The 16067-nt window shown below is 47.2% G+C and overlaps 1 protein-coding gene across 1 annotated transcript in view; it reads left to right on the top strand.

Annotated features, from left to right (window-relative positions):
* Nucleotides 1-16067, top strand: part of LOC146812262 (putative sodium-coupled neutral amino acid transporter 8) — a 332163-nt gene that overhangs the window by 238548 nt on the left and 77548 nt on the right. The window contains exons 7-8 of the mRNA XM_085614572.1: nucleotides 13258-13405; nucleotides 15010-15209. Of these exons, the coding sequence (XP_085470698.1) occupies nucleotides 13258-13405; nucleotides 15010-15209 (348 nt within the window). The remainder of the gene's footprint in view (nucleotides 1-13257; nucleotides 13406-15009; nucleotides 15210-16067) is intronic.

Below are 16067 nucleotides of genomic sequence, written 5' to 3'. Positions count from 1 at the left end.
GGAGCATCCCTGTCTTGTCCCATGTCCTATGGGAAAATCACGGGAAGTTTTTCAGTTCACTCCTACTGTCACCCTCGGGGAGTTGTATTGTAGAGCGACCCGTTTTCTAAACTTGAGTCCCAACCAAATTTAGTCAGTGCAGCATCTAAAAAGGGTCAGTGGACTGTGTAAAACGCTTGCTCTGTGTACAGGGAGAATAGTATATGTGGGGTGTCACGATTTCTAACCGCCATAATCCAATTATGGGTATCGCGGAAGTTCTATCTGGTTACTCTGCCGGGCATGAATCTCGATTGGTCACAATGCACCAATTTTGTTATAACACTGTCTTTTGGATAGAATGGTTGCCAGAATTTTCACCTCCCTGTTAAGGAGAGAGATTGGGCGGTAGGCTTCACAGCTGTCTTTTGGTTTACCTTCCTTGTGTATTGATATGATTGTGGCCCAGCGGAAGGATACCCTCGCTGTATGTGTCTTGGAAAAGGGTCAATAGGTGGGGGCTCAGAAGGTCAGTGCATCGCGTATAAAATTTGGTTGGTAAGCCATTGGGTCCTGGGGTTTTCCCAGGCCGGAGTTTGGATATGGCTGCTTTCACCTCAGTAATGGAGAAGTCCTCCTCCAGCCCTAGTCTGTCAGTATCATCTAGTTTTGGGGTAGGCACATTAGCCAGGTAGTCTTTAATTTGGGATGGTGTGCTGAGGGGGCCTGTTTTATAGAACTTCCTGTAGTATGTTGCAAAGGCCCCTGCTATTTGATAATTGTCAAAGTATGTCAATCCCTGTACGTCTTCAATGCATCTTACCCATCTAGTTTCCATATCCGTTATGCTGAGCCAGGCTAGTAATTTCCCTGCTTTGTCTCCCACTTCAGAGAGGCGGTAGAGAGTAGCTAGGGCATGGAATGGAATGGAAAAGCATTTGTAGAGTGCATGGCTACCCGGAAGAATCCCAGCACTAATAACAGACAGCAAGAGAACCAGAGGGGCTAAGGAAAGAGCAAGGTCTTTATTTGCTTCCGGAAAGCCATGTGGTCAGGGATTATGCGTAGGTGAAGAGGGAAGGCATTCCAAAGTGTTAGAAATGAGGGGGCCCTAGTTGGCACAGGTAAGTACCAGCGACAAGCAGGGACCCTTTACTTCTAGTCAGGGCGAAGGATGACTCTTTAGAATAACCCCTGCTCACCCTCTAGGTGCGTGGCGCGAGCAATCGAGGCTAAACTTCAGGGCGTACACAGTTAAGCATTTGTAATTATACACACAGCAAATACATCGCATGCACCACAAACTGACACCAGGCAGGTTTTATATAAAAATAAGGCTTTTATATATCTATCTTTTATGCAGACTTATTACACGACCCAGTAACGTTTGAAAGGTTGGGCCACGATATCTAATATTGCGGAAAGTTCTTTAGTGCGGGCAACAAGGTGAACTGCGGGTCTCTGCGCTGATGCGGCGACATGGAGGACGACAGGGAAAACAAACGTTGCGGACCCTGGATCCGATGCGAGCTCGCGGTCGAGTTTGTGTGTCACAGTACCTTATTTCTTTGTAAAGGTGGGTGCGGGGCGTCCAGCGGCTCTTCAGAAGGGTGAGGCGGCGTCCGTGGCTCCCAAGCTTTACGGGGGGGGATCTGGTCCTTTAGGCTTACAGGGAGAGTGGGGTGTTCAGGTTGGGCAGGTGAGCAGAGCGAGGCAGCCAGGTACGTTTTCCACTTCCGGGCCGTCCGAGTCTTTTGGGATGCTCACAGTGCCGATTCTGGCGGGAGGGGTGAAGGTGCACAGCGGGCCTCCAGCGGCGAGGTGACGGGGGCAGCCCAGCACGGTGTAGAGAGAGCGGCTCGGATCGAGCGAGGCTCTTCTCAAGGCAGGGGCGGTCAAGCAGCCTGGTCACAGTCCAAGGAGGGGCTGATGAGCACGAGAGTCGCGGTTCCGGTGAGGTAAGGAACACCACAGTCCAGCGGGTGAAGGTCAGGATGAGCCCAATGGTCCTGGAGCTCAGTTCAGGGGGCAAGCTCGCTTCCAGGCCCTTGGAGATTGTTTTGAAAGCACAAGGTTCTTGAAATAAAAATGGAGCAAGTTTTAGTAAAGGGTTCTTCTTCTCTCCTTTGGCAGCAAGGTCACCAATGCAGGCCAGTCCCCCAGGATAGGGACAGTCTTCCTCCGTACAGCTTTCCTGGTGCCTCCTCCTCAGATTCTTCTTGGTTCAAAAGCAGATCTGATTTCTTAGGATCAGGGCTCCTTCTTTTATACACCATTTCTTTTGTTTTTCACTGGCCAGGTGGGCCCTTGCCTAGTTCAGTCCAGTTCTGGAGCACTTTGTTGATGCGATGCAGGCTTCTTATTTCAGGGTGCAGGGCAGAGCCATCAGACGCTCCACAGGGGGCGGAGCCAGCATTGTGGTGGCAGAGCACAGCCCTATTCAGAGTCCAGGTGTACTCCTCCCACCCATCTACAGGTAAATCTTTCTATTCACCACCAGGCTACCTAGCCCTGCCCATCTGGGTTTCCCCAGCCCTGTCACTCACACAAGCCAGACAGCAGATACACATCACGCAGAGGCGGGCTGAAATGGTTAGGCAAGCAAAGGCCAACTTTCTAAAAGTGGCATTTGGAACCGCAGAATATTAAAATAAACCTTACGAAAAGATGTACCTTATCATTCTGAGTTCAGGCATACTAAACTTGATTTTCTACCATGTTCCCTGGGTCTGTTAGGATCATAGGATGTAACAATCTTAACAGCCCTTTCTGGCCTATGAGAACAGGGTAGCCTTACAATAGTGAAAAACGAAAATGGCTGTAATTCCCTATTAGGACATGCCACACACATCAGGGCTTGTCCTACCTTACGCTACAATTCACCCTGCCCTTGGGCCTACCATAGGGGTGACTAACATGAAGTTAAGGGAAGGTTTAGGGACTGGCAAGTGGGTGCACTTGCCGGTCAGCATGTCAGTACCAGACTGCACGCAGGTTCTGCGATGGCAGACCCTAGACACATTTTATCAGGCCGCTTCTGTGGGTGGCACAACCAGTGCTGCGAGCCCACCAGCGGCATTTGTATTTACACGCCCTGGCACTCCTGGTGCACCTTACTGGGGTCTGACAGTAAACCAAATAAGCCAATTATGGAATCCAACCAACATAGCAATTTACAATGGGGAGAGCATATGCACTTTAGCACTGATCAGCAGTGGTAAAGTGCCCAGAGTCATAAAACAGCCAACAACAGGTCCGAAAAAATGCAGAAGGAAGGCAAAAAGTTTAGGGATGACCCTGCAAAAAGGGCCAAGTCCAACACAAAGTTTGGAGGCATTGTAGGAAAAGTCTGCCACCACTTCTGGACCTCTTAATCCTGGGGATCTCAGCCAGATGCAGCTCATATGATCTAAGTTTACGTTTGGCTTTGTATGGGCGAATCATAGTGGAAATTGATGGTGGGCCGAGTCCCTTCCTTGTTTTATGCACTAGGCATAAGGACTTGAACTTGATTCGTTCCTAAACTGGGGGCCAGTGAAGGGAGCGGAGGGCCGGTTCGGCTGACAGTCTATTAGAGATTCCTGTTCGCAGTCTCGCTGCGCTGCTCTGTACGGATTGTAGTTTCTTGACTGCTGAGATGGGAGCGCCCAGGTACAGGGCGTTCCCATAATCCAATCTGGAGAGTATTAATGAATGCACCAGTACTTTCTTGGCTGTGAAGGGAAAGGGGAATAACCTTTCGGGCCATTCTAAGTAGGCCATAACAGAGAGCTGGTGTTTTCCAGGCTTGCGTCCTGAGGCTGAGGTCCTGGTCCAGCCATACCCCCAAACTCTTGATTTCCGATTTCGGGATAGGGGCCGGGCCCATACAAGAAGGCCACATCTGGCTGGGGTTGAAACTGAGGGAGCTACCTAAGATCATAATCTCAGTTTTTCCTCCATTGAGCCTGAGTTGAGTAATCCATCCAGCTTGAAATGTCATTTAAACAGGAATGGAGGGTGTGGGTTTCCTGTTCGGCTTGGGTGAGCCCGACCACCAGCTGGGTGTCATCGGCATAGGAGAATATATGAATTCTGTACGGCTCTATTCTGGCTGCTAGAGGGGACATATATATGTTGAATAATGTCGGGCTGAGCGAGGAGCCCTGGGGCACCCTGCTCGGCAGGTGTATGGGTTTGGAACCCGTGCTTCCATTAAACACCTGGAAGGTTCTTTCTTCCCGAAAAGAGGATAGCGACAGGAGTGCCGTGCCATCAGCACCTATATTTCTGAGACGCCGAATCAGAATCGAGTGATTCACCGTGTCGAAAGTGGCGCTCAGGTCAAGGAGTATAATGGCCGCCGAGCCTCTAGAGTCTAGAATCTTCCTGTTTTCTTCCACCACTGCCAGCAGAGCGGTTTCAGTGCTTTGGTGTGGACGGAAGCCGGTTTAGGAGGGGTGGAGGAGGCTATGATTTTCGAGAAACCCAGAAAGAGTTACATTTACGTGTTTCTCTGCGACCTTACTAATGGCCGGAAGAAGGGATATGGGGCGATAGTTGCCCAGATCGGCCGGGTCCATATTGGGTTTCTTTAAAAGAGCTCTCACCCTCTCCTCTTTCCACCTGGGGGAACTATTCCCGTGGTGAGCGAGGCGTTGATCAGGTTTATCATGTTAGGGGCTATGATGGGGGTGACCTGTTTCAAAACGTTTAGTGGCGCTGGGTCAGCCGGGGAGTCGCTCTTTACTGTGGCCAACAGGGAGTTGAAGGTTTCCTGTGTCATGAGTGGGATATCCTTTAAGATGAATGCTGTTTGGAAATTCATGTGAAGTTGAGGAGGGAGATCTTCCTCGATCTTAGTTGGGAGAGATTCAAGGATCAGCTGAACTTTATTACTAAAATTTTCGGCGAGTTTGTTGCATTGTTCGCCTGAGATATCAGGGGCTGCTCTGGGGGAGGGGGCTTTGAGAAGATTTTTAATGATATTAAAAGTTTCTTTGAAGAGTTGGACGCTGCTAAAATTCTATTTTCATAATAAGAAGCTTGAGCTTTCCTTAGTTCTGCTTTATGAGCGAGAATGGCTGACCATAGTCCTGTTTTTTTTACTGTAAAAAATCTTTCCTCCAGTGTCTTTCCTTTACTTTGCATTGCTGCTTTAAAATACGTAATTCTGATGTGAACCATGGTGCATCTCGAGGCCCTGCCCATTTCTTTATCCTGATCTTTGGGAGGACCGCGTTAAGAGACTCCTCAATCCAACAAAGAAGTCCTCGTTAGCCTGTCCCGGACATTGGGATAGGCTATGTTTTGTCTTATCCAGCTCATAAGACCATTTCTCCAAGGGGAGCTTGTTCCAAGGGCGACCAAATGTCCAGGGTGATTGCACCTTGGGCCTGGTTGTCTGAGGGGACCAAAGAAGGTTTATCAGAAAGTGATCTGTCCAGGGTAATGGGGTAGGTTCAGTTCCCTTTAGGTCAGCTAAGTTAGAGAAAGCTTGATCGAGCAGGTGTCCTCTTGCGTGCGTAGGCTTATTGATTTTTTGGGGAGAGTTTCAAGGAAAGGAGGTCTTTTGTTAGCTCGCAAGCATTTGCGGCTTGTGGCTCATCGAAATGGAGGTTGAAGTCTCCCAAAATTGTAAAATTGCCCGATGCGCTTGCCAGCTTGATTACAGCCTCAAGCAATGAGTTATTAAATGACCCTATTGGTCCCGGAGGCCGGTAGAGCAAGATGCCTGTGAAGGCGAGAAGTCGAGAGAATTCTATAGAAAAGTGAACATTCTCACAATCTTTGAGCGGGTTGCCCAAGAGGCGGCAGGTGAGCTGTTCCTTATGGGCAATGGGTATTCCACGGCCTCGACCCATTGGTCGGTCAGCTCTTTGTAGCGCATAACCCAAGGGAAGAGCTTGCGCGATGTCGGGCTCTGAGCTAGGGGAGAGCCATGTTTCGGTAAGGAAAAGGACGTCGGGGTCTTGGTCTCTGAGGAGCATCCCTATCTCTGCAGTGTTTTTAGGCAGGGATCTGCAGTTTAGGAGAAGGATCCTAAATGCGATCTTATCATGGGGGTGGTCTAGCCTATATGGTGAGAGGTTATGATGACATGTAGGGCATTTATTTTGGATGTTCTCAGGGGAGAAGACATACTCACAATTAATTCCAGAAGAGTTATTTCGTTTTCTAACGTCGGCGCTGTTCTAAATGAGGCGCGCTGAGGTGGGCGATGCAAGGGTTCTGGCCCCTGGTCCCGGCCGGGCGTGGACTGGCGCAAACGGGCTTGCCTTAGGCACGCCTATTGCGTGCCAGCGGCCCGCTGCATGGTTGCATTAGTATGCGCTTTTAACTGTTTGGCTGTGCCCGGGTTCAGCCACTAGACCGCTGACCCAGCGCTTGTCCAAATGGAAGTAAGTATCACGCCCGAGCCCCTAGAGCACTGAACACGGCTCTATTCCCGGTAAGCACAACAGAATCCATTCCCAATAAAATACAGTTTTTAAAACACAAGCAATTTAAAATGAGTAAAAAAAATATTTGTCTTGAGTGGTATGGTTATCATAAGACCGCACTGACCTGTAGCCACACTACAACGTAAGTGTTCTGCTTCCGGCCTGTGTCGGTTATGTGCGTTCGCATTAGTATGCGCTTTTAACTGTTTGGCAGTGCCCGGGTTCAGCCACTAGACTGCTGACCCAGTGCTTGTCCAAACAGAAGTAAGTATCACGCCCGAGCCCCTAGAGCACTGAACACGGCTCTATTTGCTTTGGTTTGCTTTGGTTGTGCTTTGGTGGCTTCCCAAGCCGTATCTTTATAGTCTTGTCTTAGTGCGGCAAGCTGTCTAGTTGCTGAGGGATCCCTATTTGTGGTGGCCTGTTCCTCCAGCCAGTATTTGTTGTTCTAAATTGGCAGGCTTTACTGTTCTCCTTTTTCCCCAATACTATACGACTTTGGGCCCTGTCTCTCAGGCCAGTTTTATATGCCTCCCACAGCATGACCCCGGATTCTACCATGCCTATATTGTCTCAAAAGAAAACTTCTGTGTCTGCCCTAATGCCTCCTATTATGTCCCCTTTTTGCAGGTCCCATGCATTAAGTCTCCATTGAGGCTGTGCACCTCTGTTTCTACTCCCTACTTGTATCCATAGTAGGGAATGGTCAGACAGTCCCCTGGCGAGAGGCTCTGCCTTGCCAGTCTCACCTAATTTCCCCCTCGGAATGAAAATGTAGTCTAAACTAGAGTAGACCTTGTGTGCCCCTGAGTAATATAAATATCTTTTGGACTGTAGGTTATGCTGTCTCCACACGTCTGTCAGGCCCTGTGCCAGCGGGGTAGTTGCGGTTGACTGGTTTTGCCCTCTCATACAGTCTATGGGTATGTACATGACATCATTGAAGTTGAGCGCGATATCCTGAAGCATTACATCAGGAAGGCGTCACTCTATTTGTAATCAGGTAGGAAGCCAGATTAGTTAAAATGATTCTGTTTGGACTTCCATTTCCTGTTTTATCCTCGCACGGTCTACTGACCCTCACGCTAGCACATCTACGCTTTTAGGTCCCTTACACTCATGGCACCATACGGCAAGGAATAAAATAAAGATCTCCGCCAAAGAGCCCCTCATAGGGTGCCCGTAAGGTATTGCAGCGCCGACCTTACGAGGAGCAAGCCCAATGATAAAGCATGACACCCAGCTGGCTGGGTGTGTGAGGGCCCTAATTCCGAAAGGAGGGATCCCCCTTTCCCTTCTTTCCTAAGGGACAACCTTTTTTCTATTTTGACCTCGTTCTCCCTTTGCCTCAATAGGAACTGCATACCCTTTTGTGTTTGACTTTGAACAGGCATGAATGCTGGACCTAAAAAAGCCCTTAGTCCCCTTCCTTTGGTTTAATCATTGAAGTTGCCTCCTATGACATGGAGTGAGGTTAGGGAATCCAAAAGGATCTCTGTGACTTTGGTCAGTGTATGTGCTTGTATCCTAGGCAGGGCATACACAATGATATGGGTCAAATTACGTCTACCCCATATCCCTGTCACTCCCACAGATGTGCCTTGTGGATTTTTCCATGTATGTGATAAGTGGAAGGGGGTGAATTTTTAAATCATTATAGCCACACCCCGGGCCCAGATGGGTAGCCAGCGTGTGCCAATACTACATAGGTTCCTCTACCGAAGAATGTGCATCTTATACCCTGCAAATGCATGTCTTGGAGTAATACTATGTCTGGGTGCATACTTTAAAGATATCTTTAGACCAGTCCCCATTTGATCCTATCCCTACGCCAATTCACGTTCCATGTCAGCACAGTGAGTGGATGATTGTCTATGGTGGCCGCCATTTCCCTGAGTCTGTTCATTGGGTCAGAAGAGGTGCATGTATTTTTTCTCTCTGGCTTTGGTGTGATCCTTGTGGTGGCCTTTTTGTCAGACCTGTGCGACTAAACTGAACCATGAACATAGCCATCCCATTCCCATCCCAACTAACCCCCAAGCCCCACCCCCCACAGGCCCCCATTACACTCACCCCCTCATCATACTCACCCCCATTTTCCTGATCCAGTTTGTGTGCATGAGGAGGAGAGGTCTTTTGCCCACCTCCCACTTTAAACTTACACCATGAGTTCAAACTCCCGCAGCGTTAAAGAGTCTCCGGTCCTCTCAGGCCTGTCACCTTCGTAGAGTTGGTTCCTCTGTTGCACAAGGTTGTGCCCTCCTCCAACAATTGGTTGCTCAGTGTTAAGTCACAAACAAACTATCAAAGAGGCAGCAACCAATCAAGAGCCATATATTCCCAAGAAACTACTTGACAGTACATAATTTTGAAAATAAGGGTCAGGGCCCTGACCAGGAGACCACTGCAGCTTACACCACCCATGGCCCCTGTCATCACTCCCAAAACAACTACTAACCATCCCTCCCTCCTGCAATTGTGACTTTTAAGATTATTCCAGGTCCCCAACGCTAAGGAAGTGGCTGGGGAGGCAGGTATGGGTAATTTGTTATGTATATTGTATTCATAAACAACCGTTCTGCTTATCTCTAAAGTAAATGAGCAGTGCCATCCTGTGGCAGAATTGTCCTAAGGGCGGTGTTGACAAAAAACTGCCTGTGCTGAGCCAATGAAACAACTGGCTCAAATTAAGCAATGCTCACTGATCCAAATTATTATTCAAAGATATTTCTTTAGCAATAGCTTGATTTCTTTTGATCTTTAGTTGGCAACAATTCATCGACCTGATTAGTCAACGTGTTTCCCTCTTCACAGTGTGAAGACTGGTAACAGAAGAGCTTGTGCAGGGATCACCAATCTACTAACACATGCTATAGAATGCCCCTTCTGCTGTCTCCTGGATGGTGTCTTATGGGAGGGCTTCTCAGTAAAGTTACATGAAAATCAAAGCTTCTCAATCACACATATAAACACTTTACCATCTATTTGTTATGCATGGCTCTCACTTAGTCACTATTGTGAATTCCAAATTCTAAATCTATTTTTTCCCTGCACTGCTGAAGCAACTGTCCATGCGAAACAAAGTTGTAACCCGCTTTTGCTTTGTAATAAAAACATTCCAAGCTGCTCTGAGAGGGTCTCTGAGAGCCTGTCTGCACAGCAATGGCTCTCTGCTCTGATGGAGGCCAGAGGACAAAGCTTCAGGAAGCGATGATGGTGAGGTGATAGAGGGTGGAGGGTTGGATGACTGGATGCCTGGCTCTGCATTACTCCTCTGTCCCAGCATAGCAGTTGAACGCAGGAGCTGATGATTTTCTGGCACATGCATAACATAAAATGATACATTTGTTGTTAGAAATGGGATTTCTGCTTGGCTAAGGCTTGTGCCAAAGACCGGCAGAAATCACCACTCTAGTCTGGGCAAGGGAGTTACATGGTGAAGATAACCCCTGCTCACCTCCTTGGTAGCTTGCCACGAGCAGTCAGGCTTATCCCAGAGGCAATGTGTAAAGCGTTTGCGCAACACACACACAGCAGCAACACACTAGGCATACTACAAAAAAAACTCCACACAAGGTTATATCAAAAATAGCCTTTGTATTATTATAAACACATTAAAAACATAATCACACATTTACACTGTGCCAACTCGCACTAGGCAATATTCACAGGGGGATTATATACAGAACCAGGCCAATTGGGCCATGGTCTGGACCATCTGAACAGGTAAGTAAATATAAAACATAACCAGTAACTACTGGTATAATAATGACCTCAGAATTATCATTAGCATAAACACATTATGCACTCTCATTGGGCCGAAACATCATAGCATGACATTTGCATTAGGCCTAAACCATAATAGGCATTAGCCTCAGCAGGCCACCACAGCCCTTCTCAGAGGGCAGACATTACCAACATAGCATAAGACATAATGCATCACAAAGCATATGCCTTCTTAGGGATAAAAACTGCATCCTAGGCAATAGCTCAGATTAGTATGGCCTAGACACCAACAGCAGGGCACGTAGCCATTTCATTAGTTTACACTGCTTGTGATCTCATCCCTGGCAATGTACTAAAGTATCACCTTAGGGTCTTGTGCCCTCCTGACACACCCTGTGCTCACAGGCATCTGAATTATCCAGCCCGGGCATAGGGCACCGAAGTCCCTTCACTACAACCCCCAACTTTGCAGCCACAGCGCTTCAACGCTCTACCGTGTGGTCTGCCTAATTATGGCAGGGACAGGACCTCCATCGAGCCTTACCACCCCGAACTGCTAACCTCGTGGGCTTGTCCAATGCCCCCCCCTTTTAGGTACGGGAGCGTAATCCTTGCGTGATCGTGTGGTGCAGCGGAAGACCAAAAGAAACTCCGCTGTACTTCTCCAGGCCCCCAGCGCTCAATCCCTAAGCATGCCGGCCCTCTGGGAACACAGCTATTGTAATCACCCAGCGGGCAACTGCTGCAGGCTAAACTGGGCCGCAACTGAGCCGGAGGCCTCTCCCAGGTTCCAACAGGATGTCTCCCCAAGCCCCACTAACCGAGGCTTCTTTTCTGGCTGCATCTAAGGCACCTGCGAGGCACCGGCTCTCAAGCTGCCAGGCCTCGCCTGCCACCAGACTTCCTCCTGACTCCTCTGCCGGCTTCTCAACGACACGTGGGGCTTCCTTCTCCTCCCAGAAGCCCCGCCCATAGACAGGCACAGTCTTGCTTGACTTCCTGGCCACAGGGAGCGAAGTCTCCCGTGGCTCCACACTCCTCCTCTGGTCCCACGGGACACAGTAACACAGGGTGGGCTCCCGCCAGTAGCTGGGCAAGGGTACGGAGCGCAATCTCCGAGGTCTTCGCTTCTTTGCTGGTCACCACGCACAGCAAGGGAACCCCGTCCACTGCCAGGCACAAGGTTGCCTGACTTCCGGTTTTGCTGGCCTAATCGGACGATCCCCACAAGCTCAACGCTAGTGAGCGCGCATCGAAGAGCCATCAGGGGCTCTAAATGCTCCTTCTCCTGCCCCTCAACAGTAGGGGAGCTGGGCACAGCTCCTCCCAGGCCAATAATGAGCCAGCAGTGTTTCACCTCAGGAAGAACACAGGCAGGCCAGCACACTGGGTCTGTTGTGCAAAACAGCAGTTCCTCCAGCAGGGCAGCCGATCAGCCCTGCGCAAGCCCTCTCCTTGGGGCCCAGGTTTCAGAGGTGAAAAAGTAAAATCCCCAAAGTCCTCGGGGCAGAGCTGGACCCAGGCAGGCCAGCTCACAGGGCCCTCCAGCAGGGAGGTAGTCCCTTGTGGCGGTTCCTCCTGGAGCCCAGCAGCAGCAAGGCCCCCAGAAAGCACAGGAACAGCACTCCTCTCCATTGGGTCACAGTCCCAATTTTTATAATACATTTTCCTTTGTCTGCAGTCCAGAGCTTTAGGGGAACCAGATGCAACTGGTTCAGGGAGGAATTGGAGCACTTTGTTTACAAGGCTCCTCTTCCCCTTTGTCAGGTGGGGGTTCGTCATCAGACGCACCACAGGGGGGGCGGAGCCAGCATTGTACAGGCTAGACACAGACCTATTCCGGAACCAGCGACTTCTCCTCCCACCACTCCAAACGTAGATGTCCCATTCAGCCTAGCGCTGACTCACCCTGCCACTCCTGGAGCCACACACACCTCCTAGCCCCTGTCACTCAAAAGCCAGACATGCAATTCACATCAGGCAGGCAGACACATAGCACACAGAAATGCCAACTTCTAAGAGTGGCATTTCTAAAATAGTTATGATAAATCTGCGCACACCATTGTGTAGCATTTATTATTACTATTTCAAACATACCAAACTTGACCACGCTGCTCCTCTTTTAGCAGGAATTACCACTGAAAGACTTATCAGGGAATCCCCAATGCATTCCTATGGGAGGGTAGCCCCACAGTAGTGAGAAACCAAAATGGCTGTTTGTCACTACCAGGACATGTCACACACTTGAGGTACATGTCCTATCTTTTACCTACAATGCACCCTGCCCATAGGGCTTGCTAGGGCCTACCTTAGGGGTGACTGACATGCAGTAAAAGTGAGGTCACAGACATGGCACACACTTTAGGTGCCACGTCACAGCGGCAGTAACACTGTGAGCACAGGCTGTGCAATGGCAGAGGCCTGAGATAGGTTTGAAAGGCTACTTTGGTGGGTGGCACAATCAGCGCTGCAAGCCCACAAGTACCATTTAATTTACCAGCCCTTGATATATGAGATACCACTTTACAAGGGTCTGACAGGTAAATTAAATAGGCCAAAACGGGTGTAGACCAATCTTACCACATTTATCACAGAGAGAACACGCACTTTACACTGAACAGCAGTACTAAAGTGCCTAGAGTCCTAAAACCACCAACGCCATGTCAGCAAAAACAGCTAGGAGAATGGCAAAAAGTTTAGGAATGGGACCATGTCCAACACTTGTAAAAAAGGGAAAACTAGGGATGTTTTTCACATCAAGGTTCTGAGTAACATCAAAGACACTTAGTTTCACTTTTCACTTTCACTCAGAATCCCTCACTGAAAAAATCCCTGTTTATTCTCTGTTACCTATCTATAATACTGTATGTTATTTGTTGCTGTCAGTCTGCTGCTCCCATCCCTGTACAGATCACATGAGCAATGATCTTTCAGTGATCCTCCTGCAAATTGATAGCAATCATTTGAGTAAACAATGTATTGTGGTATCTTCCTCTTGGTATTTTACCTTGTTTTTAATGCAATACTAAGGCATCACCAGCCTTCTACGCAGCTGCTTAAAGTAGAATCTGGTGATTATTGTGCTGTTGTCCCTTCTAATTTCCAGTTTGTCTCCACTCTTCTTTTCTAGGGCTTTACGGCTATTTGACATTCGGGGACAACGTTGCCGCTGATATTCTGATGTCCTACCCTGGAAATGACATAGTTGTCATGATAGCAAGAGTACTCTTCGCTGTTTCTATTATTACGATCTACCCCATCATTCTCCAACTGGGCAGGTATTTGAAGGACCGCAATAGAAATACCGCTTCCTGCTCCTTAACCCTCCGCCAACATGTCCATACACCAATCCAGGTTGTACGTCTTTGCATAGCTTTCTGAACAAATTACAGTAGTGACTGAATGTTAAAAGCTAATTTATTGCTGCCGAGAAGGGAGGTGGTGAGGTCACCAGCTGTCTCCTACTAGAGTTTAAGATAGGGAACTTAGTTCTATATAGTGGCCAGTTGTTTGAGGTTGCCCCTTTTTTCTTGGAGCTGCTGGCTTCAGTTAACAGAATTGTTCCTGTAGAGGAATGTTTAAGGTAAAAATAATTTAGGCTCCTCGCTCTGTTGATCTCCTCAATTGCGGAAGCCCTCTGGATATGGTCTGCTCGTTCACACCACAATGGCAGAGTGTGCTTGGTAGAACTTCCTGATAGGAAGGAGCAAGTCAAATAGAGTAAATTTGGAAAAGGAGACTGGAACTGAAGATATGGGAGCAAACCACCACATGCAATGTAATCTAATTTAAAATTGCTATTTCAGTTCCTATATAAGTGAAGACCCTCCTAAAATATGTTTTATCCTGTATTATTTATTAGCTTTGTGTACCTTTCAACTTGGCAGATTTAAGATACAGAACATGAGGTTGTTAGGGTTACAACCCCACAGGGAGAAATTGTTCACTGTACCATGATCTGATGATAGTCGTCAAAGTGCTCATTAGATGTCTGATGGGACTTCTAACAATACCCCTCTAAAATGTAATGACCATATTCGATGCTTATGTTTTGTCATGATATCCAAATGTTATGGTTATCACCTGAAGATGTCAATCCCCATTATCACTTGCTGTCTGATTATTAGCATATCACAAATCCATTAGAAAAAGGCAGATTTTGAGAAATAATCCACTTGACGTTTGAGCTAAACTGTTGTAAAAAACATCTAGGTTAGCAAAATTGATAGCTCTACAAGCAGGCAATCTATGATTAGAAAATCCCTTCTATATTTTAAATACCCTTAAATATGGCCATGATAAACCTGAAACCTTTTCAAGGACAGACCAAACATATGTTTTGATTTTCTATGCTGGAATATTTGCATGAATATAGTTGTTGGTATCAGCAAGTGATTGCAGAATCGTGCTCTTCACAAAATCCCTGGTCTATCCCACCGTTGGCATGGCAATTAAGATGGTGTATTTTAAACAAATGTCATCTATTTTCTGTGATCTATAACAAGCTCCAACCCTAGTACACCCACATAGACATATAATTACATCACAATGTTTTTGACATAGGAGTGAGAGAAAAGAGTTCACTGTATCTTTGACAAAGAGTGTCAGGATGGCTCATGGCCTTTTTTTATTTCACTAGCATGAAGGTGTCGCAAACAGGAAATTCACTCTCCCAAGCATTTCTTTTGACAGTGGCTTATCTTCTTGTCTTTGTGCTTTGTAAGATATTGAATGCTTCATTTATTTACATATAGATAATCCAAGTTTTGATCACAACAAAGAGCAAATAAGCACGGATCTACTGATGAATTTTCAATGCCTTCTCTTTCTTTTTTCCCCTTCACATAAAGTTGGCATTAATTGGCAGGTGTCTGTTTGATAGGTCTGTCTTGCAAGAATACTGGATCAACTACAAGCGCGGATATCTGGTGATCACAGAACCCTATGAAAAGTTTGTCCGAATCGTGCTCACTTTTCTGTGGATTTTCTTGACGCTCATCTTTGCCATGTTTGTTCCAGACATCAGTGAAGTCATCTCCATCATTGGAGGCATCAGCGCGTTCTTCATTTTCATCTTTCCTGGTAGGTTTGCAAGAGCTTGAAACCATGGAATCACTGATCCACACATTCTTCTACCTAGCTGGAGAGGTGATGCTACAAATAAGAATGTAATTTTCTGTAAGAGGGTATTATATGGGACTATTATATTTGAATGGATATATCTTAACAGCTTCATTGCAGCTCACTATGAATCTCTTCAGAGTGTTAATGGAAGAAATTATGAATGTGAAGGTGCATTGTGGTTGAAGTGAGCAATCTGTGTTTATTTCAATCAATTACAGGGCAAATGAATGCATGAATTAAAAAAAAAAAGTAGACATCCCTGGATTATGCAGAAAATACAGTGCCTCAGCACTGATTGGATTTCAGAATTTGCATTTCTTAAATCCAGTCTTCAAAGTCAAAGCTCTTATATGGTAGAACGTGACCATGCCATGAAAAAAGTTACATTTCTGAGGCTCAAAAGCAAGACATCTTTTTAGTTATTGTGCCAGATCATGAGCAAGAATTGATGGCTATCTGAGGGAGACCACAAGGTTCTTGAGTGGTTAAATCATCAACAGGATGCCCGCTTACGGAAGTGGGAGATTTGAAAGGCTTTTGGGGTGGGATAATATAGTAATAGAGCATCTGGGAGATGTCTGGTGGGACCAGGCCTACGTGTCATTTGAAACCCTGAGCCAAGAATTTGGGATGAGGGAAACAGAAAGATATAAGTATCTACAGCTAGGAATTGCCCTACAGTGAAACATGCTAGAGGGGGAGCAGCTGCCAGAGGCATGGCCTCTGGAGGATCGACTTCCAGCAGAACCTATCACTGACAAAGCCATCTCCATCATTTATGAGAAATCGGTTAATAACTCCCCTGACCCGCTTGTG

This window comes from Triturus cristatus, chromosome 7, assembly GCF_964204655.1.
Source record: "Triturus cristatus chromosome 7, aTriCri1.1, whole genome shotgun sequence".
Taxonomy (NCBI): domain Eukaryota; kingdom Metazoa; phylum Chordata; class Amphibia; order Caudata; family Salamandridae; genus Triturus; species Triturus cristatus.
Note: the sequence above shows the minus strand (reverse complement) of the source record. Positions and strands in the feature narration are given on the sequence as shown.